At 36.2% G+C, this 19,395-nt stretch overlaps 2 protein-coding genes and 2 pseudogenes across 3 annotated transcripts; all 4 read right to left on the bottom strand.

Annotated features, from left to right (window-relative positions):
- Positions 1-1,726: 1,726 nt before the first annotated feature.
- On the bottom strand, positions 1,727-2,739 carry LOC122063554 (putative germin-like protein 2-1). Its single transcript, XM_042627261.1, has 2 exons — positions 2,572-2,739; positions 1,727-2,268 (listed from the first exon to the last, which is right to left on the bottom strand). Exons 1-2 carry the CDS (start codon positions 2,690-2,692, stop codon positions 1,727-1,729), a joined length of 663 nt encoding a protein of 220 aa, XP_042483195.1. The 5' UTR covers positions 2,693-2,739.
- Positions 2,740-6,548: 3,809 nt separating this feature from the next.
- LOC122063547 lies at positions 6,549-7,393 on the bottom strand (annotated as a pseudogene).
- A 2,675-nt stretch (positions 7,394-10,068) lies between these two features.
- Positions 10,069-11,051, bottom strand: LOC122063540 (annotated as a pseudogene).
- A 4,952-nt stretch (positions 11,052-16,003) lies between these two features.
- LOC122072164 (putative germin-like protein 2-1) lies at positions 16,004-18,613 on the bottom strand. 2 transcript variants are annotated; one of them, XM_042636733.1, is made up of 3 exons: positions 18,594-18,613; positions 16,853-16,950; positions 16,004-16,545 (listed from the first exon to the last, which is right to left on the bottom strand). In XM_042636733.1, exons 1-3 carry the CDS (start codon positions 18,611-18,613, stop codon positions 16,004-16,006), a joined length of 660 nt encoding a protein of 219 aa, XP_042492667.1. The 2 variants fall into 2 exon arrangements, with proteins under 2 accessions (XP_042492667.1, XP_042492666.1); XM_042636732.1 differs by lacking the exon at positions 18,594-18,613 and having other exon boundaries at positions 16,853-17,007.
- Positions 18,614-19,395: the final 782 nt, after the last annotated feature.

Genomic DNA, 19,395 nt, shown 5'->3' with positions numbered 1-19,395 from the left:
AAAAAAAAAAAAAAAAAAATCTAAAATTTATTTAATTCAGTCCTTAAAACATGCAAAAAAAAAAAAAAAAAAAATTTTAAAAGAGTTGAAAATTATTCAATGCAGTCCCTATGTGAAATAACAGATTTAAAGACATCTACAGAGAAATTCAGTCTATGATCTGCATCGATACTGATTCAAATCAACCAGAATTGGTTGGACTCAGTCCAAGATGGTCATAACTTGTTGGATTGGATTGGATTGGATTAGATCAGGTCAAAGTCGGTCAATTTTGAGTCGAATTGGCCAATTTGATCCAATTCTAAAAATCTTGCCCCCAATTAAGTTTTTTAATGCTAGTTTGATCATTTGGGAAAGTTCTCAAGAGTCTAAAAGTAATTGTTACCAAAATAAAAGATTGTGCGTCAGCATTTATTAACAAAGAGTAATGATTTTTACTGATGTTGATAAGCCAAGTTTCTCAAGATGAGTACAGCTAATGGGGTACCTTTCCATAAGTAGCTGATCTTCTGCTATGTAAGTGAGTTGTGTTAAAAAATGACATACCCAGTGCGCAAGGCTCCCACCATTGTGGAGTCTAGCTAGGGTGGGTCATAAGAGGTTGTTTTTCGACTTCAGCCCACGATGACTAGGTCACAATGGAGCAAACTTAGGGGTATCAATCAATCGGGTCAAGCTGGTTGTGATCGAACCTAATTGTTCTTCCCCACTTTAGGACCTCGCACCATGACCCGTCTGTTTAAGTAATCCGTCCTTAGAGCTGGGCTAGGAATGACCACATTTAACTGGGTTGAACATGCCGTAGATGGGATACTGAGGCATTTATATCTAAATAGGCTATAAATGGGCTATGAATGCATCGTACTAAATAAACGAATTTTAAATATGTTAGGACTGAGTCATGCTATTAATCTGTGGGACGCCTGCTGGGTAGTTTGTTCTTCAACTAAAATGGTCACTTGGGTATACTGTCAGGTACTTTAAATGATTCAACCTGAGTTTTTTTAAACAAAAAAAACTGATTACTTAACAAAACCTCAAAAAACCCTTGCATAAAATGTCTTATTAAAAAGACCCAATTGTTTATTTGTATATCCAAGAGAACATTGGAGACAAAATCCTGTCTTTCCTTCTTGTTAGAGCCTCTTGGGTCATGGCAGAATATAATTGACCAATATATCCATAGAAATACTCCTAAAATGAGATATTCATTTACATTTAACCTTATCTGCCATAAAAATTTTATTTTAAGAAAACATAAAAGCTCCGTAGCCCTTTAAATGGTGATTTTCATGGATAGTACTTTTGTCCCTTTTTAAATTTTAGAATCGATTTTTCTTTAGAAAGAGCTTAAGATCTAATATAATTTTATTTCCATGTGCTTAGCAGAAACCAGAAAGATGGGTTTTCTGACTTTTTTTTTTCCAGGTTTTCAAGTTATTCTCCCTATTTAGGAAATCTGATGAGTGGAGACAAAAGAGAAAAGGAGAGAGAGAGAGAGAGAGAGAGAGAGAGAGAGAGAGAGAGTCATAAAAAAAACAAACAAATCATTTTATTAACCTTGAGTCCCAAAGTACAAATTGACAAATCATCTTATTAATCTGCAGTCCAGTCGCATCGACAGAGACAAACAAAACAACTTATTTATTCTATATATTAGGCACTAACATGGTAGGACTGGATAACTAAATTCATAAATTTATTTTTTTAATATCCTTCTTGTTGTTCACATCCAAGATTTAGCTTGAAGATCATCAACCACTTTCTTGTCAAGTTGGAAGGCTTTGGCAAGAATATAATCCGATATAGAAGGGTTGGATCCAAAGACAGCATTTGCGATGGTGATGACACCAGGGTTCTGACTACTTAAAGCTCCAATGGCAACAGCATTAGTTTTCCCTTTATTGTATTGGAAATGAATGAGTCCTATGGGGAACACAAACACATCTCCCTTGTTAAGGACTTTGGTGATGAGGCGATTATCAGGGTTGGAGGTTACAAAGCCAACATATAGGGTACCCTCCAAGACTACTAGTATCTCAGTGCCTCGAGGGTGTGTGTGTGGCGGGTTGAGACCATATGGTGCAAAGTCTATGCGAGCCATGGATATGCCTAGTGTGTTGAGTCCAGGTAGCTCATTTACAGTCACCGGAGTTACTGCCACCCCAAGTTTGTTGGAGGTGTTCCCACAGATGTCGAGCCCTTCAAAGAAGAAATCTTTGGCTGTGGCAAGCTTTGGGTCCTTGCAGAATTTTCCATTCACGAACACTGTGCATCAATAAATTTTCATTAGTCAAACAAATGATCGCTCACTCACACACAACAAACGTGATTCTGGATCCCCCCCCCACATGGGATCCAACCATCTATATATGGAGTATCAAACCAAGTCAATAGTGCATTAAATGCTATGACTTATGGTCCGGATACCCTTAAGTGGTGGGAACCCATGTGGGGGGGGGATTACACCTCTCCCAACATGGGGCTGATCAAGACTCAATTTAATAAATACATCAATTCAGATAAGATGAAACAAACACATCATTTGGGACAAAAAATAGATGTACGTACCTCCATGTTTTGTGTCATTTACAGCAACACATGTGTCCTGCAGGGGACTTGGATCATAGGCAAAGGCAATGGGAGTTGCCAAAGCCAAGAGGATAAGAGCACCAACGAAATGGGTATCCATCTAGTTACTGTGTTTCTCACACAAATTACCTCTAGTGATTCTTCTAGTTTGATAGTTTAGCTTGAAACTGATGTCTGTATATAGTATCTTAGGCTTGGGGAGGGAGACATTGAAATGGTCTTATATATGTTGTCCCAAAGTCATAGTCATCATGGTAAGTTTTTCTTATTGGGGTAACCATTTGTTTCTCTAACAACTACATCCTACTAATCTGTCAATATTTGGGTTTTTTCAATGGATGAGCCAGTTGATATTGATCCAAGATGGACTTTCTATTTCCTGTTCTGAGGTGTTAATTTGTAAATTGGGATCTTTTCTGATGGGGTTTATCCACTATTTCACGTATGTGTTATTAGGTCAATGTTATATTTCCAAGCTGAGTTGTTGGATTAGGTTTAATTTTGAACGCTTAAAATGAATGGAGAAATTAAGCTTCTTGTGAAATATATAATTTATGACTGAGTATTAAGTAGACTTTCTATTGTTTTGCTGGCTACGCAGTCAGGTTGCTAGCCAAAGATTGATGGAGGCTAACCGGGTAAGACCGACCTTAATAGTACCCAAGGAAAAAGAGTGCTCGACTAAATTAATATTGTCACCTTATTGACTCATGTAACAATTGAAGGTGATTTTCTGAAAATTACAAGATAGATTTGAGTTATTCAACTTCTAGTTTCTTTTAATCATATCTAAACTGTATGTTCTCACTCATGTTTGAAAAAAATGCAAAGTAATGTCTAGAGTATTGATAGACATGCATGAATTTACATGGGATGTGTGCCAGTCAAGGTTTTAGATTTTGGACCGGTCTCAACCACTATTGATCTTAGATCAATATCGTACTAGATCAAATAGATTTATTAATGGTATTTCGGATCATTTTACCCTTATACCTTACTAGTGGATTGATATTGGTCGATTAGGATCAGGGATTGGTCTCAATCGATGACAATCCGATCTTGGGCCTTAATGATCTTGTTCGATTTGATCCAATTTTTAAAATTATTGTATGAATATAAAAGGGGTATTTGATTGAATTAGACTTTGAAATTTGACTCATGGCTAATTTAGATAATGTCTATTCTATTCAACGGTTGGATTAAACACATCATCTTGTCCACATGGTAGAATAGATGTTTTGTGATATTTGAAAAACTGACAGACCTCTTCAATAATTCGCCTTAAAGGATAACATCCCTAAGGGCCAGTTTGTTTGATCGAAAAAAGAGGATAAGGACAAAAAGGGTGGGAGAATGAGAAATTTTTCATTAAAAACTTTGGTTGTTTATTTGCTTAGAGTGGGAAACGTAATTGGCAAGGTCATTTAATGCAATAATTATTGTCTGTTGATGTAGTAGTTAATTTTTCCCATCCCATTCACTTCCAAAGTCGGACTTCATGGAAAATTTGTTTTGTGTCTATCTCTCTCCTCCTATTTCAATTCCTTTATTTAATTCCTATAGAATTCTACCTTGTTCCCTTTTTCTCTCTTTTCCATAGAGGTGGACCCCACTAAATATTACATAAACAATTATTTATTTATTTTCTTTTCTTTGTCAACCTAACCTACAACATGTGTGAGCCACTTCACAAGTTTTCTACTCCTTTTTATCCATCAAATAAACGGAGCCTAAGGGATAGAAACCTAGCTCCTAGAGAAAATTATTTGGTCCTTTACTTGAGAAGAATAAAATTTGGGAACTCTACCTATTAAATCTTTACAAAAGTTGTTGTACAAATTTGAATTTTGGCTTTTAAGGTTCAAAATTTTAAAAATTCTCCCCTTAAGAATAAACTTCTTTTCTTGAAAACATATTATAGATTATACAAGAGGGTGAACCCCAACTCTTCAACACAACAGTAAGGTTGTTCAATTACGATCTAGTGATCATTGGTTTCAGTCAAGAAACAATCTCTATGTAAAACGAATTGAGGATGTAGCATGCCCAGGCTACATCCTTTTTTATATATATTATGGATTGGAATGAACTAAATATCTAAACTTTAGAGATTTTTTTCTAAGATTGCTCATAGGATAGCTACTATTGTGAAATCTCTCATTCGTGTTTGTATTTAGGCCAGCTCATAATTAGAGGAGATGACCTGCAAGCCCCTGCCCTTGCCTCTTCGAAACGAACCTTTGATAGTTATTCACCAAAAAAAAAAAAAAAAAAACTTTATAGCCCTTTTAAAGGTTGATTTCATGGATACTATTGTCTCTTTAGAAAGAGCTTGGATCGTATATAATTTTGTTTTCATTGTTTTAGTATATACAAAATTGGATTAATACATTTTTATAGTATGATTATTTATTTGGATAGCGGATCACTGTCAGACTATGTGAGCATATGAAGGTCAATTAGAGCACGTGTGGGACATCCAACAAGAATAGAATTTTTTATTTCATGAAAATAGAGCAATCATTTCTCCATGAAAGTACTAGTTTTAAGAACAATCATGTAAAAAATTATCCATTTTGTCCTTTATTGTTGTTCTTCGTCATTGCAGCAAATTTGAAAGTCCTTTTTTTTTTTTCTTTTATTGAAAGTCTTATGAACTTTTTGATTCTGTAGATTTGCAGAACACCGTCGTAGAGGAGCTGTAGGGCACGGTCTCTTATGAAATACGAACTCTGCCGTTTCCGGAAAATTACTTCAACTTCATTCCTTTTTTTTCTTTTGAAAATTCTCTCCCTTACAAACTATTGACCTATATAGAGTTGTTCCCGTCTTGGGAACTCAATATTCTCATATTGCATGTATCTCTTATCCAAGAAATAGTAACCCTAGTCGATTACACATTTATAATTTATATTACAAGAGATTCTTTTCAAAGATAAGAGATACATGCAATGTGAGAATATTGAATTCCCAAAGGAGAAACGACTCTATATACATCAGTACAAACCAAGGGCCATGTGTGACTCTTCTTCCCACACTTTTTCCTTCATTTTAATTTCTCTTTTGATAGTCATTTGAAATGTTTATCTCATTGAGAAGTCTGCTCTCTCCTACCTTTTATGAATTGACCTATATGGGGACAGAGTAGGTAGACAGAATGTGAGGGGCGCTGGTGGAGGCTCCTCTACCCCCCCCCCTGGCGCACAGAGAACAGTCTCCCTTTTAATTTTTGGGAAAAAGAACTCTACTTGGTCGCCTTTCCCTACGATCTCTCATAGATTCCTGTGAAAGGATACCCAACCCTGGGGGGTACTCATGTGTGCTCCCCCATTGGTCCATGTGCTGGCATGGAGGCCACACTACAAGGTAGCATTGTTCTTCCCTTATTTTTTTATGGGGAGAGTTTTCTTGTTTGAACATCACCACTATGCCAATGTGAAGACCAACGAGAGTTCATGCAAAACCATCAACATGGGCTGGCCCATGTGCTAGCGTGGAGGCCACACCACGAGGTAGCATTTTTCTTTCCCTTATATTTTTTTATGGGGGAAAAGTTTTCTGTTCGAATATTGCCCCTACCTCAACACAAAGACCAATACGAGTTCATGTAAAACCATCAACAACATCTTTCATTTGAGGTAGAGCGGTCATTTCATCCCCACCTTTCTTCATGTCAAGGAGCCACTCCCTACAAAATCCTCTTTCGATTTGTTTTTATTTAAAATACAAACATAAATTTATTTATTTATTTTCACAACTTAATCATCTCTTTGACTCTGACAATGTGGGTATTTTAGGTAACTAAAAAAAAAATGTTACAATACTTTTGTAAGCTACCTAGGTTACAATTTGACAATCCCTTTTCTAATATCCTTCCTAATTGTCCCCCCAAGATTGAGCTTGAAGATAATCAACTACTTTCTTGTCAAGTTACTTTCTTGTCAAGTTGGAAGGCTTCAATCCGATATGGAAGGCTTCAATCCGAAGACAGCAATTGCGATGGTGATCACACCAGCACTCTGACTATTTTAAAAATGCAATGGCAACAGCATTGGTTTTCCCTTTATTGTATTTGAAATGAATGAGTCCTATGGGGAACACAAACACATCTCCCTTGTCAAGGACTTTGGTGATGAGTCGATTATCAGGGTTGGAGGTTACAAAGCCAACATATAGAGTACCCTCCAAGACTCTTATTATCTCTGTGCCTCGAGGGTGTATGTGAGGAGGGTTCAGACCATATGGTGCAAAGTCTATGCGAGCCATGGATATGCCTAGTGTGTTGAGTCCAGGTAGCTCATTTACAGTCACCGGAGTTACTGCCACCCCAAGTTTGTTGGAGGTGTTCCCACAAATGTCGAGCCCTACAAAGAAGAAATCATCCGCTGTGGCAAGTTTTGGGTCCTTGCAGAATTTTCCATTCACAAACATTGTGCATCAATGGAATTTCATTAGTCAAACAAATGATCGCACACTCACACACAACAAACATGGGGAGAGGATCGTCTACACATGGGGTATCAAACCAGAAGTCAATAATGCATTAAATGCTATGGCTCATGATCCGGATACTCTTAAGTGGTGGGAACCCATGTGGGGAGGATCACAGCTCTCCCAACATGGGGCTGATTGAGACTCAATTCAACAAACACATCATTTGGGACAAAAAATAGATGTAGGTACCTCCATATTTGTGTCATTTACAGCAACACGTGTCCTGCAAGAACCTAGGATCAAAGGCAAAGGCAATGACAGTAGCCAAAGCTAAGAGGATAAGAGCACCAACGAAATGGAAATCCATCTAGTTACTGTTTTTCTCACGCAAGTCTCTTTAGTGATTCTTCTAGTTTGATGGGTGAAGAGTTGATTGTTTTAGATTAAAAATGATGCCTATTTATGAGTTTTTTCCTTGGCTCGAGGAGGGAGTCGTTAAAATGGTCTAATTATGTTGTCCCAAAGTCATATTCATTCTGTTTAGTTTTTTTTTCTATTGGAATAGGTATTCTTTTCTCTAACGACTAGATTCTACTCCTCTTTCAATATTTAGTTTTCTTATAGGCAGACAATCTATACATTTTCTTTCAATATTTGGTTTTCTTATTGATGAGGAAATCTATCTAGAAATTTTCTTTTTCTGATCTAAGGCTTTTGTTTCTTGGGATATCTTCTGATGGGGTTCATCCACTATTTCAATATTATATTTCCAAACTAAGTTGTTGGATTACGTTTCATTATGAAAGCTTAAAATGAAGGGTGAAATTAAGCTTTCCTATGAAGAAAAAAAAAATTAAGACAAGAGTATTAAACAGACTTTCCATTGTTTCTTACTTTCTTTCTTGTCAATGCTAGCCCATATAAAAGAGCCTGTGCCGATCAATTCTCTTGCCTGCACTATTTTATTATCAGCCAAAAATCAAAACTCTAAGAGTGGCAGTACCTGACTTGAACACAGCCCTTCAAATCTGTATATATCCTGGTGTCAATGGGTCAGTTTGGTCTGATTTTGATTTGGTTTGGTCTATTATTAGGTTCACTCAAAAGGCTCTTATTGGGCTTTTATTGGTTCGATTTTTATTTATTTATTTATTTTTATTTTAGACAGAAAATACTTATTTTTAATCAATTTTTAAAGGTTTTAATTGGATATTTTTTGGGTCTGGTTCGATTTCTGATTTCCGTTTTCAACTGGTCAGGCAATGTTTAGGTTCATATCAACTTAATAAAACCAAACTGTTATCAAATCTCTAAGGATATGGTTCTGTTCAGCTCATGCTGAATTGGTCAATATTTTGGTTGATCTGACCGGTTCAGGCTTGAAATTAACACCCATATGTTGGGAGGTTCTTATTTCGAGTTGTGTTTTAGTCAACCCACTGAACTCATAAGTTTTGTGTTAAGACGTGTATTGACAGAATCTGAAATTTATATGACAAGTAACAACCCATTACAACCCTTACAAACCCAATATTAGCCCGTTTATTAATTGGCCCCGGTTTAAAAGTCTTGATTTATCAATCTCTACCAATTGCAGGAATCCAACCGGATGGGGGATTTTACAGCTTGGACAGCATCAAAAAGCCATGAGAGAAGAGTAGGAATGACAAACGTCCTGGGGTAAAAAGTCAGAATGATCATTATGTCAATGGGATGATGATGTGGTAATTTTGATTCATGAATAGATAATGATTTGGATTAACTACGTATCCAATTCCAGAAGCTTATTCAACTAATTATTCTCTCGTGTACCTGCATACATGGTATGCATTTTCATGTATATCTACACATACCTAAGATATTCTGACCTTTACTATGGAATCAGCCATAAACCTAAATTTCTGAACTTCCATTTTGTTGAATTGCAAGTCTCTTTAGATTAAAATTTGATATGTGCGAAAGGACCTTGGATTAGGTTTAATCATGATTAAAGTTGGATGATTCCAAGTTGAATTGGCCAATATTTGATCCAATTCTTATACTCTTGCCCATACTAGTTATTTAATTTAATATTCATCTTTTGGTAAAACTTCTTTAGAGTGAAGATGTACGTTAGCATTTATTAACAAAAAATAATACCTTAAATCTTGCTTGAACCAGAAAGTTGAAAGAATTAAGCTTTGTGAACGACTCTCAAAACAATTCACATACTTCAAAGGAAGAGGTCTCATATGTGAGCACACCCATATGAAATTAATGGATGGACATTTAGTCCTACCATATGGGATAAAAATTTTGTGACCATGTAGACCCTAAGGTCATGCTCTACTAATATGTCAAGTTTCATTCGTTTTTCGGAAAACCTCTAAACCCTTGTATATGCCATCTTACTAAGCAACCATTTGTTAATTTGTATACCCAACTAAACGTTGAAAACAAAATCCTTTCTTTGCCTCATGTTAGAGTATTTTGGGTCATTGAAGCGTATAAATTGACCAAAATATTCTTAAAAACACTTTTAAAATAAGATATATATTTACATTTAATATTATACACCATAAAAGAAATTTCAGGAAGACAAAAAAGATTTATAGCCTTTTAAATGGTGGTTTCCAAGGATACCTTTGACGCTTGTTTAGAAACTGTTTTTTCTTAAGAAAGAGCTTAAGATGGTATATATTTAATTTTCTTTTCTTGGGTTTAGTAGATACGTAAATTAGATTAATAGGTTTTCTAGTATGAATATTTATTTCTAGGTTTTTAAGATATTTTTCCTATTTCAGGAAATCTGATGATTGGAGCCAGAGAGAGAGAGAGAGAGAGAGAGAGAGAGAGAGAGAGAGAGAGAGAGAATAAATCATTTTATTAGTATGGAGTTCCAAAATACAAACAAATCATTTTATTAACCTGCAGTGCAGTCACATTGACAGAGACGAACATAAAAACTTATATTATTCTTTATACTCGGCCCTTATAGGAAGGGCCAAATTTGCCATAAATACTAAATACATAAATTTAATTTTCTAATATCATTCTTGTTGTTCACTTCCAAGATTTAGCTTGAAGATCATCAGCCACTTTCTTGTCAAGTTGGAAGGCTTTGGCAAGAACATAATCTGATATGGAAGGGTTGGATCCAAAGACGACATTTGCGATGGTGTTGACACCAGGGTTCTGACTACTTAAAGCTCCAATGGGAGCAGCATTAGTTTTTCCTGTATTGTATTGGAAATGAATGAGTCCTATGGGTAATACAAACACATCTCCCTTATTAAGAACTTTGGTGATGAGGCGATTATCAGGGTTGGAGGTTACAAAACCAACATATAGGGTACCCTCCAAGACTATAAGCATCTCAGTGCCTCTAGAATGGGTGTGTGGAGGGTTGAGACCATATGGTGCAAAGTCTATGCGAGCCATGGATATGCCTAGTGTGTTGAGTCCAGGTAGCTTGTTTACTGTCACCGGAGTTACTGCCACCCCAAGTTTGTTGGAGGTGTTCCCATAGACGTCAAGCCCTGAAAGGAAGAAATCATTGGCTGTGGCAAGCTCTGGGTCTTTGCAGAATTTCCCATTTTACGAATACTGTACATCAGTACATTTCATTAGTCAAAACACACGATGACACACGCTCTATCTGGACTCAAAACACGAGTCTAGATTCTCTCCACACGTGTTGACCTCCCTACATGGTATCCCTTCGTCTATAAAATATTAAACCACGAGCTTATAATGCATAAATGATTTAATTTGTGGTTTGATATCCTTAGGCAGTGGGATCCCATGTGAGGATGGTAACTCTCTCCGCACGTGGGAGCTGATCTAGACTCGACTCAACAAACACATCATTTCAGACAACACAAATTGAACACATCATTTGGGACAAAAAAATAAATGTGTGTACCTCCATTTTTTGTGTCATTTATAGCAACACATGTGTCTTGCAGGGGACTGGGATCATAGGCAAAGGCAATGGGAGTAGCCAAAGCTAAGATGATAAGAGCACCAACGAAATGGGTATCCATCTATTCACTGTTTTTTCACACAGATCACCTCTAGCGATTCTTCTAGTTTGATAGATAAAGGGTTGATAGCTCTAACTTTGGAACTGATGCCTATTTTATAGTTTCTTAGGCTTGGGGAGGGAAACATTGAAATGGTCTTATGTTGTCCCAAAGTCATAGTTACTGTATTAACTTTTTCTTATTGGGAGTGAGGCATTCAAATGGGCTGAGATGTTTGTAATTTATTGGGATATTTCTGGATAGGGTTTATCCACTATTTCAACTATGTGAATAGGTCAATGTTATATTTCCAAACTAAGTTGTTGGATTAGGTTTCATTTTGAAAGGTTAAAATGAATGGAGAAATCAAGCGTGCTTGTAAAGAACAAAATTTAGGACTGAGTAAGCAGATCTTCCATTGTTGCTGCCTACGCCCTTGTATTATTTCTGTCATAGGAATATATTATGTTGCCACTGAGATAAAATATATTATTAACCTACAATTAGAAATTCTCTTTTAGGAGAAAAAGATTTCCATGGGTATGGACTTTTTCCCACGCTGTTTCACATTTTCACTAGGCTCGACATTGGCACTCTTTCTTCCCACTTATCAAATGGGCCTCATTTATACGAAACAGTCTCCCATGCATCTATTGGTGGTATGGGAGATTCCTAACGCTACACTGTCATCTGACATCGTGGGAAATTTCTACTCTTGTTTTTTTTTTATAAGAAATGATATTCTTCCACCATTAAACAAACTGACATCATAGGGACAAAGTTTATGTTCGAGAGCAGTCCCTACTCCTGTAATGTTGGGGGTGCACAATAACCTTTGTGCCCCTTTAAGGAAGCGTTCCCTTGTGTTTTGGTGTAGGGTCACTCTTGGACAGAAAACAATTGTCAGATATCATAATACAAGTATTATACACCTCAAACAGATCTGATCACAATCTGAAGGTTAAAAGTTTCTGTCTCACATTGGGGACCCCTCATCGAACGTACGAGCAGGTTTGTGTATGAGCAGCTGTGTCAGATATCATTGATTGAATGTAAGTCCTCCGAGGCTGGGCCACCATAAAATTGATTTAACTATTAGTTAATAAATCCTGGTATGAAAATAGTCATATGGCAAACATCATTTTTTTGCTAAAAGTCAGTAAAAGTATATATTGAATAAATAGAGAAATACAATCACAAAAGAATGAGAGAAAAAACCCATTGAGTTACCTCTCTACCTTCGGCATTGTCATTAGCAGAAAGGGAACCCAATCATCGGAAAACTAGCTAACAAAATCTATATCATGGTCTTATATTTGAGTCCCAAAATATTTCATGGAAAACAAAAATGGCATAGAGTTTCAACTTGTAGTTAACCGAGTTGTTGCAGTATGTTTAGCCAATCTATCGCCTACCACGTTTCCTTCCCGATAGCAATGTGAAATCCTCCATGAAATGCTATCTAAATACCTTTTATAGAACCACCATTTTTGTTGAAAAATCCATGAATGTTTTTTATTAATGATGCATTTCACCACAGCCTGCGAGTCACATTCAATCCACAAATTCACAGTATTCATCAATGAAGTGGTGTGCAACCCATAGAAAAATGTGCTGAATTTTGCATGAAGTTGGTTCCCACGCCTTCATAGATGGCAAAACCTCACTTTGGAGATCCATTTTTGTCCCTAATACCGCCACCAGCCCCAGAACAACCTGAATTTTCAAGAGAATATCAGTCAATGTTTAATTTGAGTCAATCAGATGAAGGAGACCAAATAACTTCCAGAATTTTTGCAGAAGGTGCTCGGTAAATTGATATCATTAATTTCTTGGAAACCAATAAATCAGGAACTGAAGAAATGTAAATCTTTGCCATTTTAGAAAAGTCCTTGAGATCTTGAATTATTGAATTCACCACCTGATCTATTGGACGAGATTTATTATCAAACCTTCAATTATCCCTTTCCTTCCAAATCTAGTGAGGAATCATAATAACTGCAGCAAGCCATACCTTCCCAATCGAGACCACTTGAGCTTTTCTCTTCCACCAAGAGAATAACTCTTCAAGAGAGGGAAAACCGCTCCATCTTTGATAAAAAAAAAATTCAACAATTTAGACCAAATTTTGCCTGCAAAATCACAGTCCAAAAATATATGATGAAATGATTCCACATTTTTAAGGCAGAGATGACATTGTGATGCCAAAGGAATATTGCACTTCGATACTTTATCATTGGTTGGAAGACTACCATGAACTAACCTCCAGCCAAATATGGCAAACATCCTTGTGCAAGTCAAAATGAAAAAGATTATAAAGGGGTTAGAGAGTTGCTTGGTCGCGTGACCCTTTGCCTCAGACACATGAGTGTGCAAAATTATCATCTCACCTCTTTTTGAATTAAAAATTCTATAAATAATGATGCCATACACGTGCTTTCAATTCAACTTGACCAGGCACCAATCTATTGATGTATTATAAAATTGGGAAAAACTATTTATGCCATGTGACAATTTTGATTGTTGGATAATTTATGGTTTGATTTAAGTACTATATATCCAATTTTAAAGTCTTATTCAATTAAACACTCTTTGTATATTGGCATTAATCTCCATGTATGCCTATACATACCTAAGATAATTTAGACACTACTGTATGGTCTCCCATAGTCCTAAATTTTCAAACCTCTATTTTGTCACGGCAAGTTTATTAAGACTAAAATTTGATATGTTAACAAACGCCTTGGAATCTACCTATCCAAAACTATGGTATAATATAATGAAAATATGCAGATAATACAATCAAAGTATAAAAGGGATTTTCTTATAGATACCCCCTAAGGTGTCAATAGTTTTATAATTTTACCTTTTTAGCCCTTAGTTTTTTTTTTCGAAATTTTTAACTAAAAAAAAAAATCCAAAATTTATTTAATTTAGTCCTTAATATATGCATGTAAGAAATGAAAATGTTTGAAAATCATTCAATGCAGTCCTTATGTAAAATAACAGATTTAACCTTATTGAAGAAATTGTATTAAATGCTTTGGGGAATATGACAAGAGGCAATCAAATGAATGTGTCAAGTACTAAAGACATCTACGGAGAAATTCAGTCCATAATCTGCATTGATACTGATTCAAATCAATCTGAATTGGTTGGACTCAGTCCAAGATGGTCATAACTTGATTGGATTGGATTAGATCACGTCAAAGTTGGTCAATTTTGAGTCCAATTGGCCAATTTGATCGAATTCTAAAAATCTCGCCTCCTATTAAGTTTTTTAATGCTAGTTTCATCATTTGGGAAAGTTTCTCAAGAGTCTAGATGTAGTTTAGAATTTATTACCAAAATAAAAGATTGTATGTTAGCATTTATTAACAAAAAGTAATGATTCTTAGAGATGCTGAGAAGCTAAGTTTCTCAAGATGAGTACATCTAATGGAGTACCTTTCCACAAGTAGCTGATTTTCTGATATGTAAGTGAGTTATGTTAAAAAAGGACATACCCAATGCACAAGGCTTCCACCATTATGAATTCTAGCTAGGGCGGGTCATAAGAGGTTGTTTTTCAACTTCAGCCGACGATTACTAGGTCACAATGGAGCAAACTTAGGGGTGTCAATGAATTGGGTCAAGCTGATTGCGATCAGGCCTAATTGTTCTTCCCCACTTTAGGACCTCACATCGTAATCAATCTGTTTAAGTAATCTGTCCTTATAACTAGGCTAGGGATGGCCACATTTAACTGTGCTGAACATGCCGTAGATGGACTACTGAGGCATTTATTTCTAAGTAGGCTATATATGGGCTATGAATGCATCATACTAAATAAATGGATTTTAAACATGTCAAACTGAGTCAGGCTATTAATCGATCGGACACCTGTCGGGCAATTTATTCTTCAACTAAAATGGTCACTTGTGTATGCTGTTAGGTGCTTTTAAATGATTCAATCTGAGTTATTTTAACACCAAAAAAAAAAAATGATTACTTAACATTCATTTTTTCGGAAAACCTCAAGAAACCCTTGCATAAAATATCTTATTAAAAGACCCAATTGTTTATTTGTATATCCAAGAGAACGTTGGAGACAAAATCCTCTCTTTAACCCTTGTTAGAGCATTTTTGGTCATGGCAGAATATAATTGACCAATATATCCATAGAAATACTCTTAAAATGAGATAGTTATTTACATTTGACCTTATATGCATAAAATTTTTATCTTAAGAAGACAAAAGCTCCGTAGCCCTTTAACTGGTGATTTTCATGGATAGTTTTGTCCCTTCAAAAATTGTAGAATCGATTTTTCTTTAGAAAGAGCTTAAGATCTAATATAATTTTATTTCCATGTGCTTGGCAGATATGAAAACCAGAAAGATGGGCTTTCCTATTATGACTACTTTTTTTTTCAGGTTTTCAAGTTATTTTTCCTTTTTTAAGAAATCTGATGAGTGGTACCAAAAGAGGAACAAGAACAGAGAGAGAGAGAGAACACTGCTCAGTCATGTACCTTTTGTGCCAGTGCAGAAATCAATGAGAACGCACAACCATGCATCCAATAGTGGAGGACAGAGTGGTCAATTTACCATCTCTTTGTTTGGTTATTGGTGTAGTAGCACACGATCAAGTTGCGTGTTTTTCGTCTATAAATTATTTTGTTTAATTTACGTCCAAAAAATTATGATATTTTTAGGAAATCTGATGAGTGGAGCCAAAAGAGGAACAAGAATAGAGAGAGAGAGAGAGAGAGTCATTAAAAAAAATAAAAAATAAAAACAAACATACAAACATATCATTTATTAACTTTCAGTCCCAAGGTACAAATTAACAAAATCATCTTATTAACCTGCAGTCCAGTCGCATCGACAGAGATAAACATAAGAAATTATTTATTCTATATATTAGGCCCTTACATGGTAGGACTGGATAACTAAATTCATAAATTTATTTTTTTTAATATCCTTGTTATTGTTCACATCCAAGATTTGGCTTGAAGATCATCAACCACTTTCTTGTCAAGTTGGAAGGCTTTGGCAAGAACATAATCTGATATAGAAGGGTTGGATCCAAAGACAGCATTTGCGATGGTGATGACACCAGGGTTCTGACTACTTAAAGCTCCAATGGCAACAGCATTACTTTTTCCTGTGTTGAACTGGAAATGAATGAGTCCTACGGGGAACACAAACACATCTCCCTTGTTAAGAACTTTGGTGATGAGGCGATTATCAGGGTTGGAGGTTACAAAGCCAACATATAGGGTACCCTCCAAGACTACTAGTATCTCAGTTCCTCGAGGGTGTGTGTGTGGAGGGTTGAGACCATATGGTGCAAAGTCTATGCGAGCCATGGATATGCCTAGTTTGTTGAGTCCAGGTAGCTCATTTACAGTCACCGGAGTTACTGCCACCCCAAGTTTGTTGGAGGTGTTCCCGCAGATGTCGAGCCCTTCAAAGAAGAAATCTTTGGCTGTGGCAAGCTTTGGGTCCTTACAGAATTTTCCATTCACAAACACTGTGCATCAATAAACTTTCATTAGTCAAACAAATGATTGCACACTCACACACAATAAACATGACTTTGGGTTCCCTCCCCACGTGGGTCTAACCGTGTCTATATATGTATGAGTATCAAACCAGAAGTCAATAGTGCATTAAATGCTATGGCTCATGGTCCGGATACCCTTAAGTGGTGGGAACCCATGTGGGGAGGATTACACCTCTCCCAACATGGGGCTGATCAAGCCTTAATTTAACAAACACATCAATTCGGATAACTTGAAAGAAACACATCATTTGGTACAAGAAATAGATGTACGTACCTCCATATTTTGTGTCATTTACAGCAACACATGTGTCCTGCAGAGGACTGGGATCATAGGCAAAGGCAATAGAAGTTGCCAAAGCCAAGAGGATAAGAGCACCAACGAAATGGGTATTCATCTAGTTACTGTTTTTCTCACACAAATTACCTCTAGTGATTCGTCTAGTGTGATAGGTAAAGGGTAATTGATAGCTTTAGCTTGAAACTGATGCCTATATATAGTAGTTTAGGCTTGGGGAGGGAGACATTGAAATGGTCTTATATAAGTTGTCCCAAAGTCATAGTCATTATGGTAAGTTTTTCTTATTGGGGAAACCAGGCCATTTCTTTCTCTAACAACTACATTCTATTAATCTGTCAATATTTGGATTTTTTCAATGGATGAGGCAGTTGATATTGATCCATCCGTGGATTGTCTAGATGATTAAGATGAATTGAGCATGGTGTAGATAGATGCACGGTTCTAGGTTTGAATCCACATCTATGCATCTGCAATTGAAGTGGAGACCATGGCGATGAGTTGCTGCGCTAGTCTCCCCAAAAATTAGTCAATTATAAGATGTTAATTTGTAAATTGAGATACTTTCTGATGGGGTTTACCCACTATTTCACGTATGTGTTACTAAGTCAATATTATATTTCCAAACTAAGTTGTTGGATTAGGTTTCATTTTGAATGCTTAAAATGAATGTAGAAATTAAGCTTCTTCTAAAGAATATAATTTAGGACTGAGTATTAAGCAGACCTTCCATTGTTTTGCTGGCTACGTACGTGGTCAGGTTAATAGCCAATGACTGATGAAGGCCAACGGGGTAGGTGTGCTGGACGAAATATCGTTTCCTTATTGACTCTAATCATGAAATGATTTAGATAACTTAGATATCTTAAAGGAAAAAAAAAAAAAAAACTAGTTATCAGCCATGTAACGGTTGGAGGTGATTTTCTGAAAATTACAAGATAGATTTGAATTATTCAACTTCTAGTTTCCTGTTATCATATCTAAAGTGTATGTTCCCACTCATGATTGAAAAAGTGCACAGTAATATATCTAGAGTATTAATACACATACATGAATATCCTATATGGGATGTGTGTCAATCAAGGTTTTAAAATTTGGGACCCATCTCAATGGATATCGATCATATTGGATTGGATAAGACGGATTTATATTTTTTTTTTTTTTTAATAATTGTTATTTTGGATCATATACTCTTGTACCTTATTCGTGGATTGATACCGGATCATTCAGGATCGTGGATCGATCTTAGACGATGACAATCTAAACTTTGGCCTCGGCGATCATGATCTCCAATTTGATTCAGTTTGATTTTTAAAACTATAGTGCGAATATAAAAAGGGTATTTGATTGAATTAGACTTTAAAATTTGACACATGGTTAGTTTAGATCATGTTCACATTATCCAATAGTTGGAATAGACATATCATCTTATCCACATGGTAGAATATATGCTTTCCTATATTTGAAACAATAACAGACCTCTCTTGACAATAATAATTCACCATAAAAGGATAAAATCCTAAGGCTGTGTTTGGTAGTTAGGAGAAAAAAAGAAAAAGTACAAAAATTGTAATCTATTCTTGATTTAAGAAATTCTCATTGTGTTTGGTATGCCCTGAGTCAAGAGAAGATTTTTTATTTTTTAATTTTAAAATTCACTTTAGGAATGATGAAGTTTTCTTTCACAGAAAAAAAGTAAAATAAAATAAAACGCAAGAAGAAAAAAAAAAAAAATTTCATCCATTGCTAACCAAATAGATATAATTTTAAGCGCTTGAAAGGTATAAACACCTCATAAAATATCAATCGTTGATCTATCTTTAAATAAATCCTATCTATTCATTACTTTAATGTATCAACCGGTTACTCACCATCACGAAGAATGCTCACAGCCCCCCTCTCCCTCTCTTGCTCCCACCTGAAGTTCCAAACCCAGTATGCACCCCAGGATTTGGCTCTTCTATGGCGCGGGGTTGCGCCACACATTGTCTGGCATAGCCCATTCTCTGTCTTCTCCCCCACCACCATTGCCGACCTCCGCGCCACCTGTGTCCGTGAAATGGTAAGATCATCTCTTCCTGTTCTCTTCAACTCTTTTTTTTCCTTAGATCTCAGAAAAAAAAAAAAATTTCTCAATTCAGTCGTTGTGGAATCTTGAGGCTTCGATTTGATATTATGGGCAGGGGAAAGGAACAGGAAGCTTTGGTAAGAAGAGGAACAAGACTCACACGCACTGTGTGAGGTGTGGGTGCTGCACCTTTCATCTTCAGAAGAGCAGATGCGCTGATCAAGATATGTAAGTAAGCCTTCCCCTGTTTACATCAACAACTGTTATGGGTTTTGTTGGTGTACGATGTCTTGTATTTCGTCACAGTTTAACCCAGAGAGTACTAGTGCAGCTTCTCGACAGGCAGGATAATAGTCCCGCTAGCAGGTTAGCCGGCCGTGGGGGTTGCAAGGGGGGCCTGCATAGCAACGGGTGTAGGGGGGCAGCCCCGGCTCGAATTTTTTATTTGAGGGCA

The sequence above is a fragment of the Macadamia integrifolia genome, chromosome 2 (assembly GCF_013358625.1).
Source record: "Macadamia integrifolia cultivar HAES 741 chromosome 2, SCU_Mint_v3, whole genome shotgun sequence".
NCBI classification, from domain to species: domain Eukaryota; kingdom Viridiplantae; phylum Streptophyta; class Magnoliopsida; order Proteales; family Proteaceae; genus Macadamia; species Macadamia integrifolia.
The sequence above is the reverse complement of the archived record's forward strand: the minus strand, read 5'-3'. Positions and strand labels throughout refer to the sequence as shown.

Bases quoted from the DNA above. Each gene is read 5' to 3' on its own strand.
- LOC122072164 (XM_042636732.1), bottom strand. From the start codon at position 16,973: ATGAATACCCATTTCGTTGGTGCTCTTATCCTCTTGGCTTTGGCAACT. The intron at 16,546-16,852 runs GTACGTACATCT...ATTGATGCACAG, and splicing joins AAATGACACAAAATATGGAG to TGTTTGTGAATGGAAAATTC.
- LOC122063554 (XM_042627261.1), bottom strand. From the start codon at position 2,692: ATGGATACCCATTTCGTTGGTGCTCTTATCCTCTTGGCTTTGGCAACT. The intron at 2,269-2,571 runs GTACGTACATCT...ATTGATGCACAG, and splicing joins AAATGACACAAAACATGGAG to TGTTCGTGAATGGAAAATTC.